The sequence below is a fragment of the Papaver somniferum genome, chromosome 10 (genome assembly GCF_003573695.1).
Source record: "Papaver somniferum cultivar HN1 chromosome 10, ASM357369v1, whole genome shotgun sequence".
In the NCBI taxonomy this organism is placed as follows: domain Eukaryota; kingdom Viridiplantae; phylum Streptophyta; class Magnoliopsida; order Ranunculales; family Papaveraceae; genus Papaver; species Papaver somniferum.
Window position 1 is genome coordinate 157573728 of NC_039367.1, and position 18115 is coordinate 157591842.

Genomic DNA, 18115 nt, shown 5'->3' on the forward strand with positions numbered 1-18115 from the left:
ATGCAAATTCCAACCTGAATGAAAAAGCCATCTTTATTCCTTCTGGCGAAATTAAAACAATTCCAACTCCATTTCCTTCTCCATTTGATGATCCATCTACCATATTTCCCATCTATTTGGTTCTGTTAATAAATCTTTTGGATCTCCATGTTCTTCTTCTACATCCATCATTTCTTCTACTGCTTCATCTTCTTCTAAAGGAAATTCTGCCAAGAAATCCGCAACAACTTGTGATTTTGGTGAAGATAAAACTTCATATTTAATATCAAATGGCCTACTTGTGCATTCCATCTCTCTACCTTCCTGATTTTAGAATTCTTCATCACTGATTCAATTGGTACTTTTGTTAATACCTTATCTTGTGTGCTTGAAATATATGCGGAGCTTAAATGATGCATAAACTAATGCTAAGATAACTTTTCAATCTTTGAGTAATTCTTCTCTGCGGTATTAAAAGTTTTGCTAATGTAATAAATGGGTTTCTCCACTCCTGCGTCTACTCGCAATAATACAACACTTAATGCATGCGACGTTGTCGCAAGGTAAATCAATAATTCTTCTCCTGGTTCTGCCTTTTGTAAAATAGTTGTATTCATAAGATGTTCTTTGATTCCTTGAAAAGCCTTTTCACATTCATCACTCCATTTAAATTTGCACCCTTCTTGAGTATATCGAAAAAATATTTGCATTTGTCTGATGATCGCGAAATGAATCTCCCCAGCGAAGCTAGAAGCCCATTCAACTTCTGTACATCTTTTATTGTTGCTGGTGTTGGCATGTCACGAACTGCTTGCACTTTTTCTATCAACCTGTATTCCTTCCTTTGATACAATGTAGCCTAAAAATTTTCCCGATGCAACTCCAATAGTACACTTCTCGGGATTCAATTTAATGTTATACTGCCGCATTTGTTCAAAAATCTCCCTCAAGTCTTGTACATGGTCTTAGCTTCTTACTCTTTACAACATGTCATCCACGTATACTTCTAATGTTTTGTGTATCCATTTTGCGAACACCTTCTCTACCATTCTTTGATATGTTGCTCCCGCATTTCGCAAACCAAATGGCATTTTCGTATAACAATATAAACCTCTAGGAGCAAAGAAAGCAGTATGTTCTTGATCTTCTTCAGCGAGAGGAATTTGGTTATACCCTTTGTACCCATCTAAAGATGATACCCTATCATTTCCTGCTGCAGATTCCACCATTTGAGGAATATCTGGTAAAAAAACTATCTTTAGGGCAAGCTTTGTTCAAATCAGTGAAATCTATGCAAATCCTGATTCCCTTTTTTTCTTTGGGACAATGACCATATTCGCTATCCATTCTGGGTATTTAGCTTCTTATAATTCCTGCCTCCAGCATTTTCTGTAATTCTTCTTCTATTTGGGAATGGTAAGTTGTTGCGATTTTTCTTATTCTCTGTTTAAATGGTCTCACATTTTTGTTAATCTCCATTGTGGCAAGCAATTGTTGGATCTATTCCTGGTATCTCATCCATGTTTCCTGCGAAAATATCTTTATATTCTCGCAGTAAATTGACAGTTCTTTCTTCTTCTTCTATATCCATTTTGGTTCCAATTCTCAACATTAGAGGCTCCTCTTCAGTCCCAACATTTATTTCTTTTGTTGATTCTGCAGCAGTGTAACTGGGTTTAGGTTCTCCCATTGGTGTGGGTTCTTTAATTGCTTTTATGGATCCTTCTCCTTCTTCCGAAATTTCGCTGGGTATTCCTTTGCCTTCATTCGCCCTTATCATATATACTCTAAATTCTTCTTCCTTCTTTGCTTCCTTTACTAATTTTCTGCGAAATTGTTTCCTTTTTGCTTGTTCTTCATATCACCTTACTTCAATTTGATGACATAATTTCGCATTATCAACATCTCCTCTGATTTCACCTATTCCACTTGGAGTGGGGAATCTAATACATTGATGCAACGTTGATACCACAACTTTTATTGCATGTACCCATGATCTTCCTAATAACATATTATATGGCGATTCCATATCCACCCCGCACAATGTCACATGTGTTTCGATTTCTCCAAGTGGAATTCGTACCACTATTTCTCCTTTAGGTTTTGTTGTGGATTTTCCAAAGCCGTGAACAAAATATGTTGAATTGGACATTTCTTCATCTTTAAATCCCATTCCCCGAAATGCATGATAAAATATTATATCAACTGAACTTCCTGCATCAATTAAAGTTCTGTTCAACATCCATTCTCCTGTGGATTTTATTATTGTATCCTTCTCTTTGCGTGCAATAGGCATTGTGACAACCAATGGAGATGTATGATTCAAATTTTCTTTTGGTATTTCTTCTGCCATGAACACAATTCTTTGCTTTTCCCAATCTTTCAAAGGTGAAGTTTTTTCAACCGCCGTAATTTTCTTTCCTTCAAAATTTCGTTTATGTATTCTTCCTTTGATGTTTTCATGGATTTCATTAACCAAGCTTTTTGTTATATATTACACTCCAATTTTTTGCCATTTTCATTAACTCTATTCCTCTTTCCTCTAACTGATTCACTGATTTGTTTAATCATTTTCTTGATTTGAATTTTCTCAATCATAAATCTTCAACTTTCGATCTTCAATCTCCCTGTTTCTAGCGCCATTACGTAGTTGCAGGAAATCCCACAATACACCCCTCATATGATTTTATCGTTAATCAGGCTATTTTTATGTTTATACTCTTAATTTTATTGATTAATTTCAGAATATTCTTACAAGGAAAATAAAGAAATCAAGAATGATCTCTGCTCTCAACTTTCTCTCTCCTATTTACTTATCTCTCACTCAAGAAAAGATCTCTCTCTCCTTTACAACTCGAATGACTATTTATAAGGAAATACATAGTGGATGACAACTAATCTATCCTTTATTTTCGGATATGGTTTGCGGCATTCTCGCAACCTTACAAATGTTGACTTCGCAAGCTTTCTAATTTTCGCAAGACTATCACACCTTTCTCATGATCCTTGCTGATATCGTTTCTGAAATTGTTCTGCGACACTTTTGTGCAATACCATTGTTAACTTCGCTGAGACATAACTGTTGCGAGATTCTGATCCTACACTGCATGTGAAATTTTGTTGGAGCGCACAAGGGGGAGTGTTGTAGGGCCTACGGTCCATAGATGTGCGGCCCAACTAGGGTTTGCCTTTCCATGTATATATATGTTATTGTATCCATGTAACCCTATTACTCATATCAATAGGAAACTCTTTGTCTCTTTACCTTTCCCTATTATTCTACTACAACATTGGGACCATTGTATTCCGTTTGTTTGTGTTTGATTGGTAATGGCGCATTTGGATGGGTATTTAGAAGTAATTTTTGACTTCTAGAAGTCGAAAGGTTGATTCCTCGGATGTTTGTAAGGTTGATTATGCCCATTAGAATTGCTCTTACGTTTTCCTGCTTTTGATTACGTACGTAATTAGCTAACTTTGCAAGGTCGGGTGTAATTCTCATTTATGGGGTTTGGAATTTTATCACAGACTCACATGTCGTTCCTTTTTTAGGCCTTGCAGTTCTATTATTTTCTAGCCTATAGGATAGCTGGAGTGCACGTAACGTAAGCACTAGGGATTTGGACATTTTTGGTTTTTGTATCCAAACAGATGATCAAGTACAATGATGCATATTCTGATGTTCGGGTAGTTTTTCATTTCATAACAAAAAATAAATAAATATCGCTCTATGCAATATCTCAGACCAACCGCTACGACACTTACAAATTTAGTCTAGGTGAAGCTAATTATCAAATCTAGCTCCATGTCAGGCTCAGCCTTAAATACAGCTCCACGCCACGCTCATCTCAGACTAAATCGCAAGCGACATTCTCAGACTTAACCCGAGTGTCAGACCATCTCTGAAAAGGAGCCCAGAAGACGCTAATTTGAATTCTTTATTCTAGAGAATATGTTATACTTTAGCTTTGGCCGCATCCATCCATTGTGAGGTATCTAGGTTATACTTTGGCTCGTGTATGGATCGTCACAGAAGTAAACTTGTTAAAAGAAGAACTGGCAAAGTTTCTCAATTTGGATGAACTCAGGCCGAGAGACTACTCAACAAAACTCCCTAATCTCAAATTTGGCTAAGCAGAGAGTGAGAAAAAATACGAATTGATTTGTTCTTTCCACATATAAAAATGAACTGTATATCTTAAAATGTGGTCGCAGCACATAAACTTCAGTAATTGATTTTGCACTTTAGAGTTCAAATTCACCGAATCACTGTTGATTTAGTTGACGTCAGAAAATGTATAACTATTTGCCACCAAGAAGGTAAAACATAACACGCTCTATACCTCTATATAACGATGTGGTTAGAGTTGTTTAAAGAGTACAAAGCAAACCTGTAAAAAAAGAAAAACAAAGGGTGCGAGTGAGAGATGCCCACATTTTCCTTTATCTTGGGTTTCTCGGTGTATCTTTGCTTATCTATAGTAAATGTATCATCAAACTTGACACCGAAATTCAGAAGAGATGATTTTCCATCTGACTTTGTATTTGGTGCTGGAACGTCAGCTTATCAGGTTCACATTATTTTCCTATATTTCTTTCTCAGTTTCTCTTCGTTTATATTGATCATAAGGCTTTCATGAATGTTGTTTAATTAGGTAGAAGGGGCAGTAGCAGAGGATGGAAGATCACCCTGTATATGGGATACCTACACTCATGATGGTCATTTGTTATACTATTTTCTGAATTAGATTCTATATACCAACAACGAACTACAAACTTAAACGAACACTAGTGAATCAAAAAATAATTAAAGAACTCAACTACTAATAGTGGCATTCATTGTGAAATTTTTATGACATGTATCCAAAGGGATCGTGTTTTCGCTTCTCAGAGAATATGACTTCTGAAATTAAGATTCCTCTCCCACCATCTGATATACATTACCTACAGGTAAGGCTGTGGACAATAGTACTGCAGACATAGCCGCAGATGAATATCATAAATACAAGGTAAATCTGTATACTGGAAAGTCATGGATTGGAATAGGATGCTCTTAAACCTAATCAAAACTTGAGCAACTTGAATTTATATCCTATAATATTTTTTGGTGATCTTATGCAGGAAGATGTGAAACTTATGAGTGAATTAGGTCTTGAAGCTTACAGATTTTCCATTTCTTGGTCAAGACTTATTCCAAGTAACATTTATAGTCCATTACTAGAGACTGATTAACATTTGACTGTTATTCACTTAATATTAATTTAAATAGGCTGATTTTGAATCCTGTGTAGATGGAAGAGGGGAAGTTAATCCGAAAGGCTTGAAATATTACAATAATCTTATCAATGAGCTAATTAATCGCGGTATGAAAATAAAACTGCATTTATATATACAGAATTACTGATCAATTGTTTCACATAACGATGTCTAGGAAGTTCAAGACTTTTTTCCGTTGTTCCTTTACAGTAGTTAAAATATTTAGTAAACTTATAACCTAGGGTTTATTTTTGTTTCACCGTGACTTTAGGAATTCAACCACACGTTACTCTCTGCCATTTGGATCTCCCTCAAATTCTTGATGATGAATATGCAGGGTGGTTAAGCCCAAATATTATGTATGTACTACTCCTTTTAGTTTTGCTTAATTATAATAACATTCAAATTTAATATCTCTTTTCTAAATAATTATTTATTGCAAACAGTGAGGATTTCACTGCCTACGCAGAGGTTTGTTTTAGAGAATTTGGTGATAGGGTTGCACATTGGACTACCATTAATGAACCAAATTCAATGAGTACATCATCTTATGACACGGGTAGATGGCCCCCTCAACGATGCACAAACCCAACTGCGGGGGAAGACATTAATTGTACAACGGGAAATTCTTCAACTGAACCTTACATAGCTATGCATAATGCTTTATTAGCACATGCATCAGCTGCAGCTATTTACAAAGAAAAGTATCAAGTACGTAAATCCAAGTTCCTCAGTTTGCGGAACTTACATTTCAAAAGGCCTGATATCAATCTCCAACTTGAGTTTGTTTGATGCAGGGCAAACAAAAGGGTGTAATAGGGTTGAATGCTTATGCTTTTTGGTGTACTTCTTTTACAAATTCTAGTTCTGATATCAAAGCAACTCATAGAGCCCGTGAATTCTTAATAGGATGGTAAGATTATTCATTCTCGTCAATTCAATCTTTGTATGTTCAATTATAATATATCTTTATTGTCAAACATCTGAGTTCCTTTTGAAATAGGACCATAAATCCTCTAGTTTATGGAGATTATCCTGACATAATGAGGGGAAAAGTTGGTTCTCGGCTCCCACATTTCACGAAACAAGAATCCGAACTCATAAAAAGATCCTGGGACTTCATCGGGTTGAACCATTATTACACAGTTTACATTGAAGATGATCCTAAGAATAGTTCAGAAACTGCTGTCATAGATTATTTTTCTGATATGGGTGTTAAAATGGCAGGTACACTATTAATTATACGTTAGTTGGACGGATATATATGAATGGACATGATTAAGCTTTCATTAATGTTTTTGTGTTATTGGCGTTTGATGTACAGGTTTCAAAGACAATACACCTGTACCGGCCAGTCAGTTTTCTCTTAGTTCCTCGGCATCCAATCCTCCGGGTTTACTAAGCTTGCTTAACTACATGAAGGACTCTTATGGAAATCCTCCTATTTATGTTCAAGAAAATGGTTCGAGTCTCTCTCTCTCTAAGTACATCTATATTTTGATGAGGTTTAGACTTTGGTATTTCCGGTTTAAGAAAGGAGCGTGGTATTTCCGGTTTAAGAAAGGTGCGTGGTTTCTTCTTATACATGAGTTATATGTTCTTATGATTAGGTTATGGAGCACCACAGAATGAGTCACTGAACGACATTGAGAGGATGAATTACGTGAGTGGGTTCATCGAAAGCACACTTCGGGCAATCAGGTATAAAGTCATACATCTATAGTTAAGTTACATACAACATGACATTATCACCTAATTCTGTAATGGGATTTGTGTCAGAAACGGAGCCAATGCGAAAGGATACTTTATGTGGTCCTTCCTAGACGTTTTTGAGGTATTGTTCGGGTATCAATCCCGATATGGACTCGTTCATGTCGATTTCGATGACAATCAGCTGAAAAGAACACCGAAATTATCAGCTCTGTGGTACTCTAATTTTCTCAAGAAGAGGAGAAATAAGTTGCAAGACATAAACATCGAAAATAAGAATATAAATATCTTGAATCTCGAATGATAAACTGGACTTTGGTTCATCCACCGCTGTACTAATATAATATAAACTGTTAAATTTACTATCTACAAGTTCATAAAGCGGTAAGCCCATTAATATGCCTCACTATATATGCAAGTAAGATTTGGCTCCATACAAATCTTTGGAAGTAAAACTCTTTGCAATATTTGTTATGATGCAAAGATACCAGGGATCACTTCCTGGGTTTCAATACATAAACCTTGTAGCAGCAGTTAGAAAGTATTTTTTTTTCAATTGGGGTTAAATTTTCTCTTAGACTCTACTCTTCTTTCTGTTTTCCTTTAGCTGCTCCTCTTCTCTCTTTTTTTTTTTTTTTTTTTGGCTCGGCAAAGAAGAAAAATATATTAAAAGAAAGAATGAATATATACAGCCGAAACCATGGAGGCTAGGAAGAAAGATCGAAACCATGACCAATATACAGCCGAGTGAACTGGATACTTCACCTTATATAGGTGTTTACAAAATAAAACTAGCCAGAAGACAACTAATTGAAATAAATTCGGCTAACAACTCCATGACCAATATACAGACTTAAATGTTCTATCAGCTCAATTTCTAACGAGTTTTCCACCCAGGTATTACGTTGTTTATATTGTTACCCCTTTTTCCCTATCAGTTTCCTCCAGCATCACAATTAATTAACAAGCTTCATTACCGCCTTACCGGTACTATGGTATCTTTGTACTTGTAACTCTTATTTTGTTGCTTACCCCGTTTACGTGTGTCAAATCTTATTTTGTTGCTTACCCCCGTTTTCATGTGTGTCAAAAACAAATTTTTTTTTCTTTTTTTTTGAAAAAGGAAGGATATATTAAAGAAACAAATGTATGCACAGAGTATTTAGAAAGTCAATAGACCATCATTAAGAAGGGAATTACTGTAACTACAGGCTCAGTATATCCTCCCATTGAATCATAACTTGATTTGCAGAGAAGTGTTTAAAAACTTCCGTTATTGAGCTCCAAAGGTAAATCCATTGCTTTACCGCTATCTCCAACTCATATCTTGACTTAGGTCTTCCTCCATGCACCCTCTTGTTGCGCTCGTTCCAAACTTCCCAGCAAATAGCATATGACATTAGTTGCCACACCATCTTCACTTTGTCAGATGCTCTTTCCAGTCTCCAACTAAACATCATGGATCTAAACATACGTTGCATCACCCAACAAACCCTCATCGAAGCTAAAAAATAATCCCATAACTTTAAAACCTCGCCGCAACGAATGAATAAGTGATCCATAGTTTCCACCTCCGTGTTGCAAAAGAGGCACAAATTGGATTGGATATCTACTCCTCTACGCTGCAACATATGTCTTGTTGGAATGGATTCATGCAGAGAAGCCCAAAATAAAAACAGTACTTTAGACGGCACAAATTTACTTGAAAGAAAACGATCACCCTCCCAATCTGGATCCACTTCAGATAACCTCTTATAAATAACCTTAGCTGAAGCATCTCCTTCCAAGCAATCTACTTCGCCCTGAATTAGTCTTACAAGCCTAATATCATATTTCAACTCCAAAAGATCAATCCTCTCAGCCGGGTCCAAAACTCTGTTGAATTGAAAGTTCCAAGAATTAACAAAAATTGCTCCAACTGTCGCCATCTTTTGAATGCTGATCATGTAGAACCGTGGATATTTCTCCCCGAAAGAGATCTTTTCACACCAGCAGTCGTGCCAGAATCTAATAAGATAAGACATCTTTAACCTGCACATTCACAGAGTCAATAAAAATCTTATTCTCCCTAAGTATATCGAACCACATACTTCTCCCAACCGTCTCCTTAACTTGCAATGGAAGCAAACATTCCTCATCTGCCTTAGATTTCTCACAAACAGTTCTCCTCCAAAGTGCCGTCTTCTCCCTACAATACCTGATATGCCATTTAGCTAACAAGGACTTGTTTATCAGTCTCAAACTGCGAATACCTAAGCCTCCTTTATTTTTTGGCTTGCAGACACGTTTAAAAGATACCCAACTCATCTTTCTCCTCCCATCCTCCTCTCCCCATAAGAACTTCTGCATTATCGTGTTCAATCTTTTTTCTACTGAGGCAGGCATGTGATGCAATGACATGAAGTACACCGCCAAACTCTCAAGAGAGCTTCTAATCAAAAAAACTCTACTAGCTTTATTCAAGTACCTCCTTTTCCACGGTGCCATTAGTTCTGCATTCTTTGTATAATTACTTCCCAGTTGATCTCGCTCCTTCTATTTGAACCAATGGGCATTCCCAAATATGTTAGAGGGATGTATTTAACTCTGCACTCCAATTCCATAGTTAAATCGTTCACCATTTTTTCTACACCTATGCTTATCATCGTGCTCTTCTCTAAGTTAAGACGAAGACCAGTTAGTATCTCAAACATAACCAGTATTATTAGCAATCTTCTCACCTCAAGAGTTGATGCATCTAAGAAGATGATGGTAGCGTCTGCAAACTGCATATGTGGCACTACAGTTCCCCCTTCCTTCACCCTAAATCCACTTAGTTTTCCTTGATAGACAGCATTGTTGATGAGCAACGATAACACTTCTATAAATAGAAGAAATAAAAAAGGCGACAAAGGGTCACCCTGACGAATTCCTTTCGAAGCCTTCAATAATCGTGTTTCTTCGCCATTTACAAGAATAGAAATCCGTGCTTCATTTACACACCACCTCATCCACTGTATCCATCTCATACCAAAACCATTTTTGCTAAAATAGAGAAGAGTGCTAGCCAACTTACATTATCGAAAACCTCCTGCATATTAATCTTGCACATAACCCCTGGAGTACATTGTCTTAACCTACTATCAATTAGATCGTTAGCCACCAAAATACCATCTAGTATTTGCCTATCTTTAATGAACGCTCCCTGTGAGTTTGAAATCAAACCTGGCATTACCACTTTCATTCGTTCGGCTAGTAGCTTACAAAGTATTTTATAAAAACTACTAATCAAGTTTAGTGTTCTAAAATCTTTCACCTTGGTGGAATCTTCTTTTTTAGGTATCATCTTCATAAAGGAGACATTCAATCTCCAGTCTAACTTCCCTGTGCAATGAAATTCATTTACAGCTGCCAAAATATCTTTGTTCAACACCTCCCAGCATGCCTTGTAAAACTCCAAGTTATACCCATCAGGGCCTAAAAACCTCCTCCTCTTCAAAAGACCTTTCCAGCCATCCCTGTTGCACTGAATCGATAGACCTGAACTCCAAGTTATAGTATTCATGAATATTTTTTTTAATAGCTTCATGGTTAAAAACGTCTACTCCATCCACCTCCAGCTTTGTAATGCAATTTCTCCTCTTCTTATCACTAGAAATTTTATGGATATACTGCGTGTTTTTATCTCCATCTTTGAAGCCTTTGACCTTCGCCTTTGAAACGCCATTCTAGATCTAGTGCACTTTACATTGCGCAAAGAATTCAGCAAGTCTGCTCTTTCTCCAAGCTGTGCTGGGGATAAAACCATGCTTTCTTCTGCTAAATTCAAAACACTTATCTTCTTCTTAAGTTCCTCCTCCTCATTTCTCACATTCCCAAAAGTGCTCCTACTCCAATTCTTGATAAATTTTTTTAGGTTCTGTAACTTTCTAAAAAGAACGTACCCTAGAGTACCCACAAAGTCAAGAGAATTCCAGCACACCTCCACCAATTTAACAAAATCCGGATGCTCCAACCATTAGTTTTCAATCTTAAAACTGATATGATTCTTGATTGTGGGAGATAAATCCAGAAGAATCGCATGGTGATCTGAAATCGTGCGAACAAATGCTGTTTGAGTAGCATTATTAAACTTAGCATCAAATGCGGTACACACCAAGCATCTGTCCAATCTACAAAGCAATGGGTCATTCTGCTTATTTCTCCAAGTGTATGCACCACCATGTAAAGGTAATTCGTTGTCAGAAACAAAGTCATTAAGAAGCTTCATATTTATTACATCTCCTCCTGGTGTGTTTCTTTCCGCGTCACTTCTAACTGCATTCACATCACCAACAAAACACCAGGATTCAGAAGACCATGCTCTCACGTCTGCCAAGTCAGACCAAAAAATTTCTCTTCTGTCATGATCACAAGGTGAATACGCATTAGTTAATAAGAACTTAAAACCATTGATGCGAAAATGAAATAGACATGTAATAGAATTCAATCCCGTTCTCTTATCCAACAACTCCAGCGTGGTATTGTCCCAAATTGTGATTAGGCCTCCATTGTTTCCTACAGATCCTTGAGAAGGTAAAATCTCCATCTCAAAGTCCGAATCATACCATAATTGGCGGACGAACCAATGAGACATAAAAGTCATCTTAGTCTCCTGGATACATCAAATAACACATTTGATTTCAACCATCATATCCCTCACCGCAACTTGTTTGGCATAATCATTTAAGCCTCTTATGTTCCAAGAAACAATCTTATATCCCATTAGGTACACTTTTATCCCTTGAGTTGACCTCCTAATTCTCTTCCTCATCATTAGCAGAATTAGAAACATTGGATTCGCAGCTATCAATTACTTTCTGACCTTCCGCAATAGCCCTGTACCTGCCCCTGTACTTGAACAGTATCTCATCAATTACTGCTCTAGCTTGTACCTCGTCTTTAGCAGAAATACCACCCATCATGCAACAAAGTTCCACTACTAGTTTTGAAGTTAAAAAAATGACTTCATTTGAATCGATGTTAGCATTCTGAATATCACCTAACTTGATGACAATGTTATCATCAACCACATTGAAAAGATCCAAATATTGATCCGTTGGTGACATATGCACTAGTAGCGGTGATTCCTGCACAGAAGTATCCTCCAGTTGGCTCGAGTGTAAGACCATTTGAAGGTCGTCAGTAGGAACTGAGGATTGAAACCTTCGATCATTACACTCTTCCAAAAAATGTCCATTAACCCCTGAAATGAGTGGAATATCCCCTACACCTCCACCAATTTCATGAGCTAATGTTCCAATACTGACTAAGACATTTGGTGTGACAGTAGTGTTGGGTACATCACCTTCCCTTCCAAATACACACTTTGTTCCAAGTACCTCAGCAACAATAGCACTGTCAATAGCCTCCATCCTATATGAGGTGGGAACTTCACCTTACCTTCCACACACATCTAGAGCATGAAATTTATTAACGGTGGAGATTAAAAAATCTCACAGAGAATGAAACCGTACTCCATCATTCCCAAAGTTTGATTTAGAAATCTCTCTCGCAGCAGGTTGAGTAAATCCACCTTTCCTCAATCCTCTGGAGCTAGAAGAAGAATGACCACCCCCTGATCAACTTCTCTAGTAAAAGGGCCATCAGTTAATCCAAGTTTGAATACTGACGGTATTGACTTATTACCCACGCCAATATCCGTGCTCCCCAACCTTAGACTCAACTCAGCACCCTCTGATCCAACAACTGAGTCAATAGAAGAGACCGATTTAGAGCCCAAATTAACGGAAGGGATATCTTTTGAATTTGAAAATCTGTTATCAAATTCATTAATTATCCTGATATATTCCTCCATTGGTGCCCTGATTTTTGGATCAAATCTATAGTTCTGGCATCGTCTTCTACCATGAGTACCGCCGGGATCATAGAAAAGTCACCTCTGACTTTGATTCTGAATAAATTATAGTTCACCATTTTGAAGGAGCTTGTAGCAACTTCAATAAGACCTCCAAGCTTATCACCCACCGATTTGAACAATCCAGAATTCCAGAATCTGTGGGTATTCCCCTAATCTTCAGCCATTTACCATACTTTGCAAAAGCCTGTAGAGGAATTACATTATCTTTGACTGTCTTTGTATGTTGGATTTCGTTGGATGTCTTATGAGATTCTGAGACATTCCTATGCTGGAACTTCTCCTTCCCTTTGTCTTGCGAAATATGAACCACTGCCATATCAACAAAAAAATTTCGTGGCTTCCAAAGATCAAGCCAATAGTATTTGTCCAGGACAATTCTTGCAGTGTAATCATCCATAATCTCCATGTCTATGTTTGAATCCCATTCCATTTGAATCCTAATCTCCCTTGCAACCCTCCGCCAGCGAACAACTCCTTCTACACGTACAATACCTTCATAAACCTGTTCTTTAGTTTCTCTCCTAGGTAAAGCAGAATCAAACTCAGACCTTGAAGGAATCTGTTAGATTGGCCTTTTGATCATATTGTTCTCCTTCAACACCCTGTTGATTTCCTTGCACAGAACTGCCCAATAATACCCGCTTCCTCCACATGGAATACATATAGCATAATATCTATTGGAATATCCTCTTCTTATCCTGTAAATCCTTAAATACTTCCCTGCTTCGTTCTCCCTAATCTCACACAAAAAGGATGATTCTCCCTCCCTTATTGGCCATCGCCTCTTCGTACATCTTGTATCCCTAGCTTCCTCCAGAACTGTAATCAACCATCTAGCAATATCAACTGGAAAGTCCATCCAAGATTTGAATCCTCCTCTCTTCTTTTCCTCCAATCGCAATCCTTGAGAACCCCAAGAAACAAAGAAAATTTTCATCTCGAGCGGTTTTTCCGCTCCTTCTCTCTCCATTATATAGAGCGGTTTTACAGAAAACAATTTTGTTTTGACTACCTTCAGTGTCGGCCTCGCTTATCTTAGAAGTCCAGCGATGAGTATAAACTCAAAAAGCTAACCTTTTTATACATGTTATCACTGGGCAAAAGGTGAATGATATATAACGAGATGGTGATGAACTTGTCATTGCAGTTAGATGCGCCATGTTGCTTCATGAATCTTGACCGTTTTACCATATTAATAGTGTGAACCACTTGCGGTTATTTTGGTAGTGAAAAGGGATTACGTCAAGGACATCCACTTTCTCCTTTTCTCTTTACTATCATTGGTGAAGTCTTAAGTTGTATGTTGAGCAAAGCACAAGAACTTGATCAAATCTTGGGTTTTTCGGTCAAGGAGGGGGGAACAAAAATTAATCACTTCCAATTTGCCGATGATACAATCATTTTTCTTGATGCTAAGAGAGAACAAGTTGATTCCCTTCGTTACCTTCTTCTTTGTTTCGAGTTAACTTCGGGTTTGAAGATAAATTTCTCCAAAAGTAGCTTATTTGGTGTCGCGGCCGAAGAGAAAGTTGAAACTTATGCTAACATGTTAGGTTGCAAGTATGCGAGTTTCCCTAGTATATATCTTGGCCTCCCTTTGGGAGACAAGGTAGGAGGCACTCAAAAATGGGAAAGAACACGTGAAATTTGTGCGAAAAGAGTCACTTCTTGGAAAGGAAAAACAATAGCACGAGGATGTAAGTTAACTCTCATAAAAAGAATTTTATCTTGTCTCCCCATTTATTATACCTCTATTTTTCTTACTCCATGCTCCATAACTAAGAAAATTGATAAAGTTGTGAGAAATTTCTTATGGGATGATGAAAGTAGGAAAAGAATTCACAATATTGGTTGGAAATTGGCTTCAAAACCAAAATAAAAAGGTAGCATTGGTATAAGAAGAACTAAGCAAATGAACTCGGCTTTGCTAAAAAAATGGTGGCGGCGTTTTGGTGTAGAGAAAGATGCGTTGTGGAGGAAGATCATGGTTGAAAATTTTGGAGAAACATTAACTGGTTGGGAAACTCTCCAACCCAAAGGACCAAAAGGTGGTAGCTTGTGGTTTAATGTCTACAAAGAGCTTGAAGATTTCAACAAAAGTATCAGATTCAAGATCGGAGCGGGCAAGGATACTATATTTTGGGAAGATTCTTGGCTTGATGAAGGAAGATTATGTGATATGTTTCCTTTGGCTTATGAAGCTTCAAGGACCAAGGAGTTTGTGGTGGCTAGTATGTATGAAGTTGGGGAAAGTTGTATAAGGTGGGGGTTTATGTCTAGGAAAAGATAATCTCATACCATTTCAAGTGAAGTAACATCTATATCAAATCTTCTTTCTTCCATCTCTATTCAAGAAGGTGTTTTGGATAGCCGAGTTTGGGTCGGAAACAATCATGGTCAATATACGGTGAAGGATGAAATTAGGAGCGAAGAAGATCAAGATGAGCCAAATTTTCCAACCGATGTTGTTTGGAGCCGGGAGTATCCTTGCAAAATCAATTTTTTTTCTTTGGATTCTTTCTCATGATAGGATAATGACGACGGATAAGCTTTTAAGAAGGGGTATGGATTTTTCTAGCTAATGTTGTTTTTGTGACGAAAACGATGAGACTAGTGCGCATTTATTCTATGAATGTTGGAGAACTCAGAGAATTTGAGATTACTTTGTTGAAGGATGGCGTTTTTCTTGGACTTACAATTCAAATGTCACCATAAACGTGAAATCTTGGAAGTTTAATTGGGGTGACGAAAGACTTAGTCGAATTTGGAATAACATTCCGATTGCAATTTGGTGGTGCATATCGAGAGAGCGAAATGCAAGAGTCTTTGAAAACAAAAAGAAAAATTTGGTAAGCCTCATTAGAAACGTTAAACTACAAGCCTTCTTTTGGGCGGAATCGAACACAACGATGCTAGGTCTAACGGCGAATATGGTGATTGCTTTATGGGACTCTTTATTTTGGCCTTTGTGAACTTGATCTTTGTTGTTTTGGGTTTGGAAAATTGCACTTTGCTTTTTTTTCCCTCTTGTATTCATTGGGTTGAGGTACCCCTCTTAAGTACCTCTCTTTTCAATGAATCATCTCTTGACCGATCAAAAAAAAAAATGGTGTGAACCATAACTTGGCTTGATGATACGGCAAAGACAACAACAACAATTCTTGTGATAGATTCTAACCTTTTCCAAGAAAACAAAAACAAAAATGGTTCATGGGAATCATGGGATCCCTAAGATGATCGGAGGAAGGGGTCTGGAGGTGATTTCTGGCAAAAGATTAAAACCCCACCCATTTGCACGTTTTGATGTTATACCGAGTAGGGGTGAGCAAAAAGTCCGTAACCGCGAATTTCATCTGTGTCCGTTCACAAAATTGCGGGTAAAATCCAATCCGCAAGATCTATGGATCGGACACGGGTGGGATTTTCAAATCCATACTTTTGGCGGTTTGGTCGCGGTTGGATTATGAAATCCGCGGACTCACACGCACTGTAGGGAAAGAAAAAAGATCAAGAAAACAATTTGCATCAATAAGATATCAAAACTCCAAGGTAAAAAGCTCCATGATCCAGCCACCTGAGATCGCACCATCCTTTGTAAGGCAATGGGCCAATGGCTACCAAAGCCGCAACATCCACAATAGTCTCTTATCTCTTCTTCTGGGTCGGCTTTGCATTGTTTTAAACTCAAGGAAACCTGTAATATGAATAGCCAAATTTTGTTAACCAGCTTGTTGCAATAACGAGGCTTAAACTCTACATTCACAAAAATAATTTCAGATTGTATATGTAGCATGGTTCGCAGTCTAGGACCCACGCATCTGACGGGAGTTTGTGAATATCATACCTTGTTACTACCTTATTCGAACAGCAGCAGGAGCAACTCGTTGTGCTGCTTGGGCGCCACCAGCAGCTTGTTCCTCTGGTATGAACAGGGTAAGCTGCTTGTATAAGCTTTTCTTCATGAACAGGAGGATAAGCTGCTTGTATAAGCTTAACTTCATGAACAGGATAAAATAGCAGACGAGTAAACTTTCTTTTTTTTCAAAAAAAATTCTGCGGTTAATCCGCATCCGGCCCGTTTTATCCGCTGGTCCGCGGATGTTTTATCCGCGGGTGATTGGGCCGGACACGGTTGGATTTTCCAAATCCGCTACTTTGACGGTTTGGACGCGGGTGACCCCTAATCCGCATCCGTCCGTCCGTTGGATACCTCTAATACCGAGGATTACCTTCAAAATGACGAGTATATCAAAGAACGATTTTTTGGGGACAATGGCTTTTCTTGGGGGACCATGGTTTTATTTTTGGTAAAAACATTAGCAGTAAATCTAGGTCACCCCTTATCTAGATATTTATATTAATACCTAAATTACCCTCCTGATTAATTTTGGGTGATGATTAGCTAGTGTTAATAATAGTTAATGTAATGATTAGTGAAATGATTAAGTTAAAGATAATTAGTGAGATTAAAAAATCAGATGAGTTTTTTTTTTTAAAGAAGTAGAATTATTGAGAGAGTAAAGTTAGAGAAGATGAAGAAGAAAAACATGAAAAACGATGGATTTTACCAACCACAACCGGAGGAAGGGTATTTGGGTACCCAGGTATGCTTCAAACTTAGATAATGTTGGTTGAATTGCTCCAAAATTTCAAGAAAATGAAATTTTTTATGTAAATTTGGGCCAGTTCAGTTAACCATATGTCCGCAACATGTAACCGAACACATCTGAAAGTGTAGTTCGGTTACCATATTGTAGGATCAGAATCTCGCAACAGTTATGTCTCAGCGAAGTTAACAATGGTGTTGCACAAAAGCGTCGCATAACAATTTCACAAACGACATCAGCAAGGATCATGAGAAAGATGTGATAGTCTCGCGAAAATTAGAAAGCTTGCGAAGTCAACATTTGTTAGGTTGCGAGAATGCCGCAAACCATATCCGAAAATAAAGGACAGATTAGCTGTCATCCACTATGTATTTCATAGTCACTCGAATTGTAAAGGAAAGGGAGATCTTTTTTGAATGAGAGATAAGTAAATAGGAGAGAGAAAGTTGAGAGAAGAAATCATTCTTGATTTTTTTATTTTCCTTGTAAGAATATTCAGAAATTAATCAATAAAGTTAAGAGTGTAAACCTAAAAATAGGCTGATCAATGATAAAATCATACGAGGGGTGTATTGTAGGATTTCCTGCAACTACATAATGGCGCTAGAAACAGGGAGATTGAAGATCGAAAGTTGAAGATTGTTGATTGAGAAAATTCAAATCA

At 37.5% G+C, this 18115-nt stretch overlaps 3 protein-coding genes across 3 annotated transcripts; 1 reads left to right on the plus strand and 2 right to left on the minus strand.

Moving 5' to 3' along the window:
* Nucleotides 1-4380: 4380 nt before the first annotated feature.
* On the plus strand, nt 4381-7506 carry LOC113319273 (cyanidin 3-O-glucoside 7-O-glucosyltransferase (acyl-glucose)-like). The gene is made up of 12 exons (XM_026567545.1): nt 4381-4550; nt 4635-4698; nt 4930-4988; nt 5101-5176; nt 5271-5342; nt 5507-5594; nt 5682-5946; nt 6033-6148; nt 6239-6462; nt 6560-6697; nt 6846-6936; nt 7015-7506. The coding sequence occupies exons 1-12, from the start codon at nt 4407-4409 to the stop codon at nt 7247-7249; spliced, it is 1572 nt and encodes a 523-aa protein (XP_026423330.1). The 5' UTR covers nt 4381-4406; the 3' UTR covers nt 7250-7506.
* Nucleotides 7507-8150: 644 nt separating this feature from the next.
* LOC113316671 lies at nt 8151-8873 on the minus strand. The gene has a single exon (XM_026564823.1). The coding sequence runs from the start codon at nt 8871-8873 to the stop codon at nt 8151-8153; it is 723 nt and encodes a 240-aa protein (XP_026420608.1).
* A 79-nt stretch (nt 8874-8952) lies between these two features.
* LOC113316672 lies at nt 8953-11512 on the minus strand. Its single transcript, XM_026564824.1, has 5 exons — nt 10963-11512; nt 10597-10869; nt 10241-10464; nt 10001-10129; nt 8953-9480 (listed from the first exon to the last, which is right to left on the minus strand). The coding sequence occupies exons 1-5, from the start codon at nt 11510-11512 to the stop codon at nt 8953-8955; spliced, it is 1704 nt and encodes a 567-aa protein (XP_026420609.1).
* Nucleotides 11513-18115: the final 6603 nt, after the last annotated feature.

What these genes read in the sequence shown, in the direction of transcription:
- LOC113319273 (XM_026567545.1), top strand. Translation starts at nt 4,407, where the DNA reads ATGCCCACATTTTCCTTTATCTTGGGTTTCTCGGTGTATCTTTGCTTA. An exon ending in CGTGAATTCTTAATAGGATG is followed by an intron (nt 6,149 to 6,238) that starts GTAAGATTATTC and finishes CTTTTGAAATAG; the next exon opens with GACCATAAATCCTCTAGTTT. An exon ending in TATGGGTGTTAAAATGGCAG is followed by an intron (nt 6,463 to 6,559) that starts GTACACTATTAA and finishes TTTGATGTACAG; the next exon opens with GTTTCAAAGACAATACACCT.
- LOC113316671 (XM_026564823.1), bottom strand. Translation starts at nt 8,873, where the DNA reads ATGGCGACAGTTGGAGCAATTTTTGTTAATTCTTGGAACTTTCAATTC.
- LOC113316672 (XM_026564824.1), bottom strand. Translation starts at nt 11,512, where the DNA reads ATGGAGATTTTACCTTCTCAAGGATCTGTAGGAAACAATGGAGGCCTA. An exon ending in CACAATCAAGAATCATATCA is followed by an intron (nt 10,870 to 10,962) that starts GTTTTAAGATTG and finishes TGGGTACTCTAG; the next exon opens with GGTACGTTCTTTTTAGAAAG. An exon ending in AAAAAGAAGATTCCACCAAG is followed by an intron (nt 10,130 to 10,240) that starts GTGAAAGATTTT and finishes TCAAACTCACAG; the next exon opens with GGAGCGTTCATTAAAGATAG.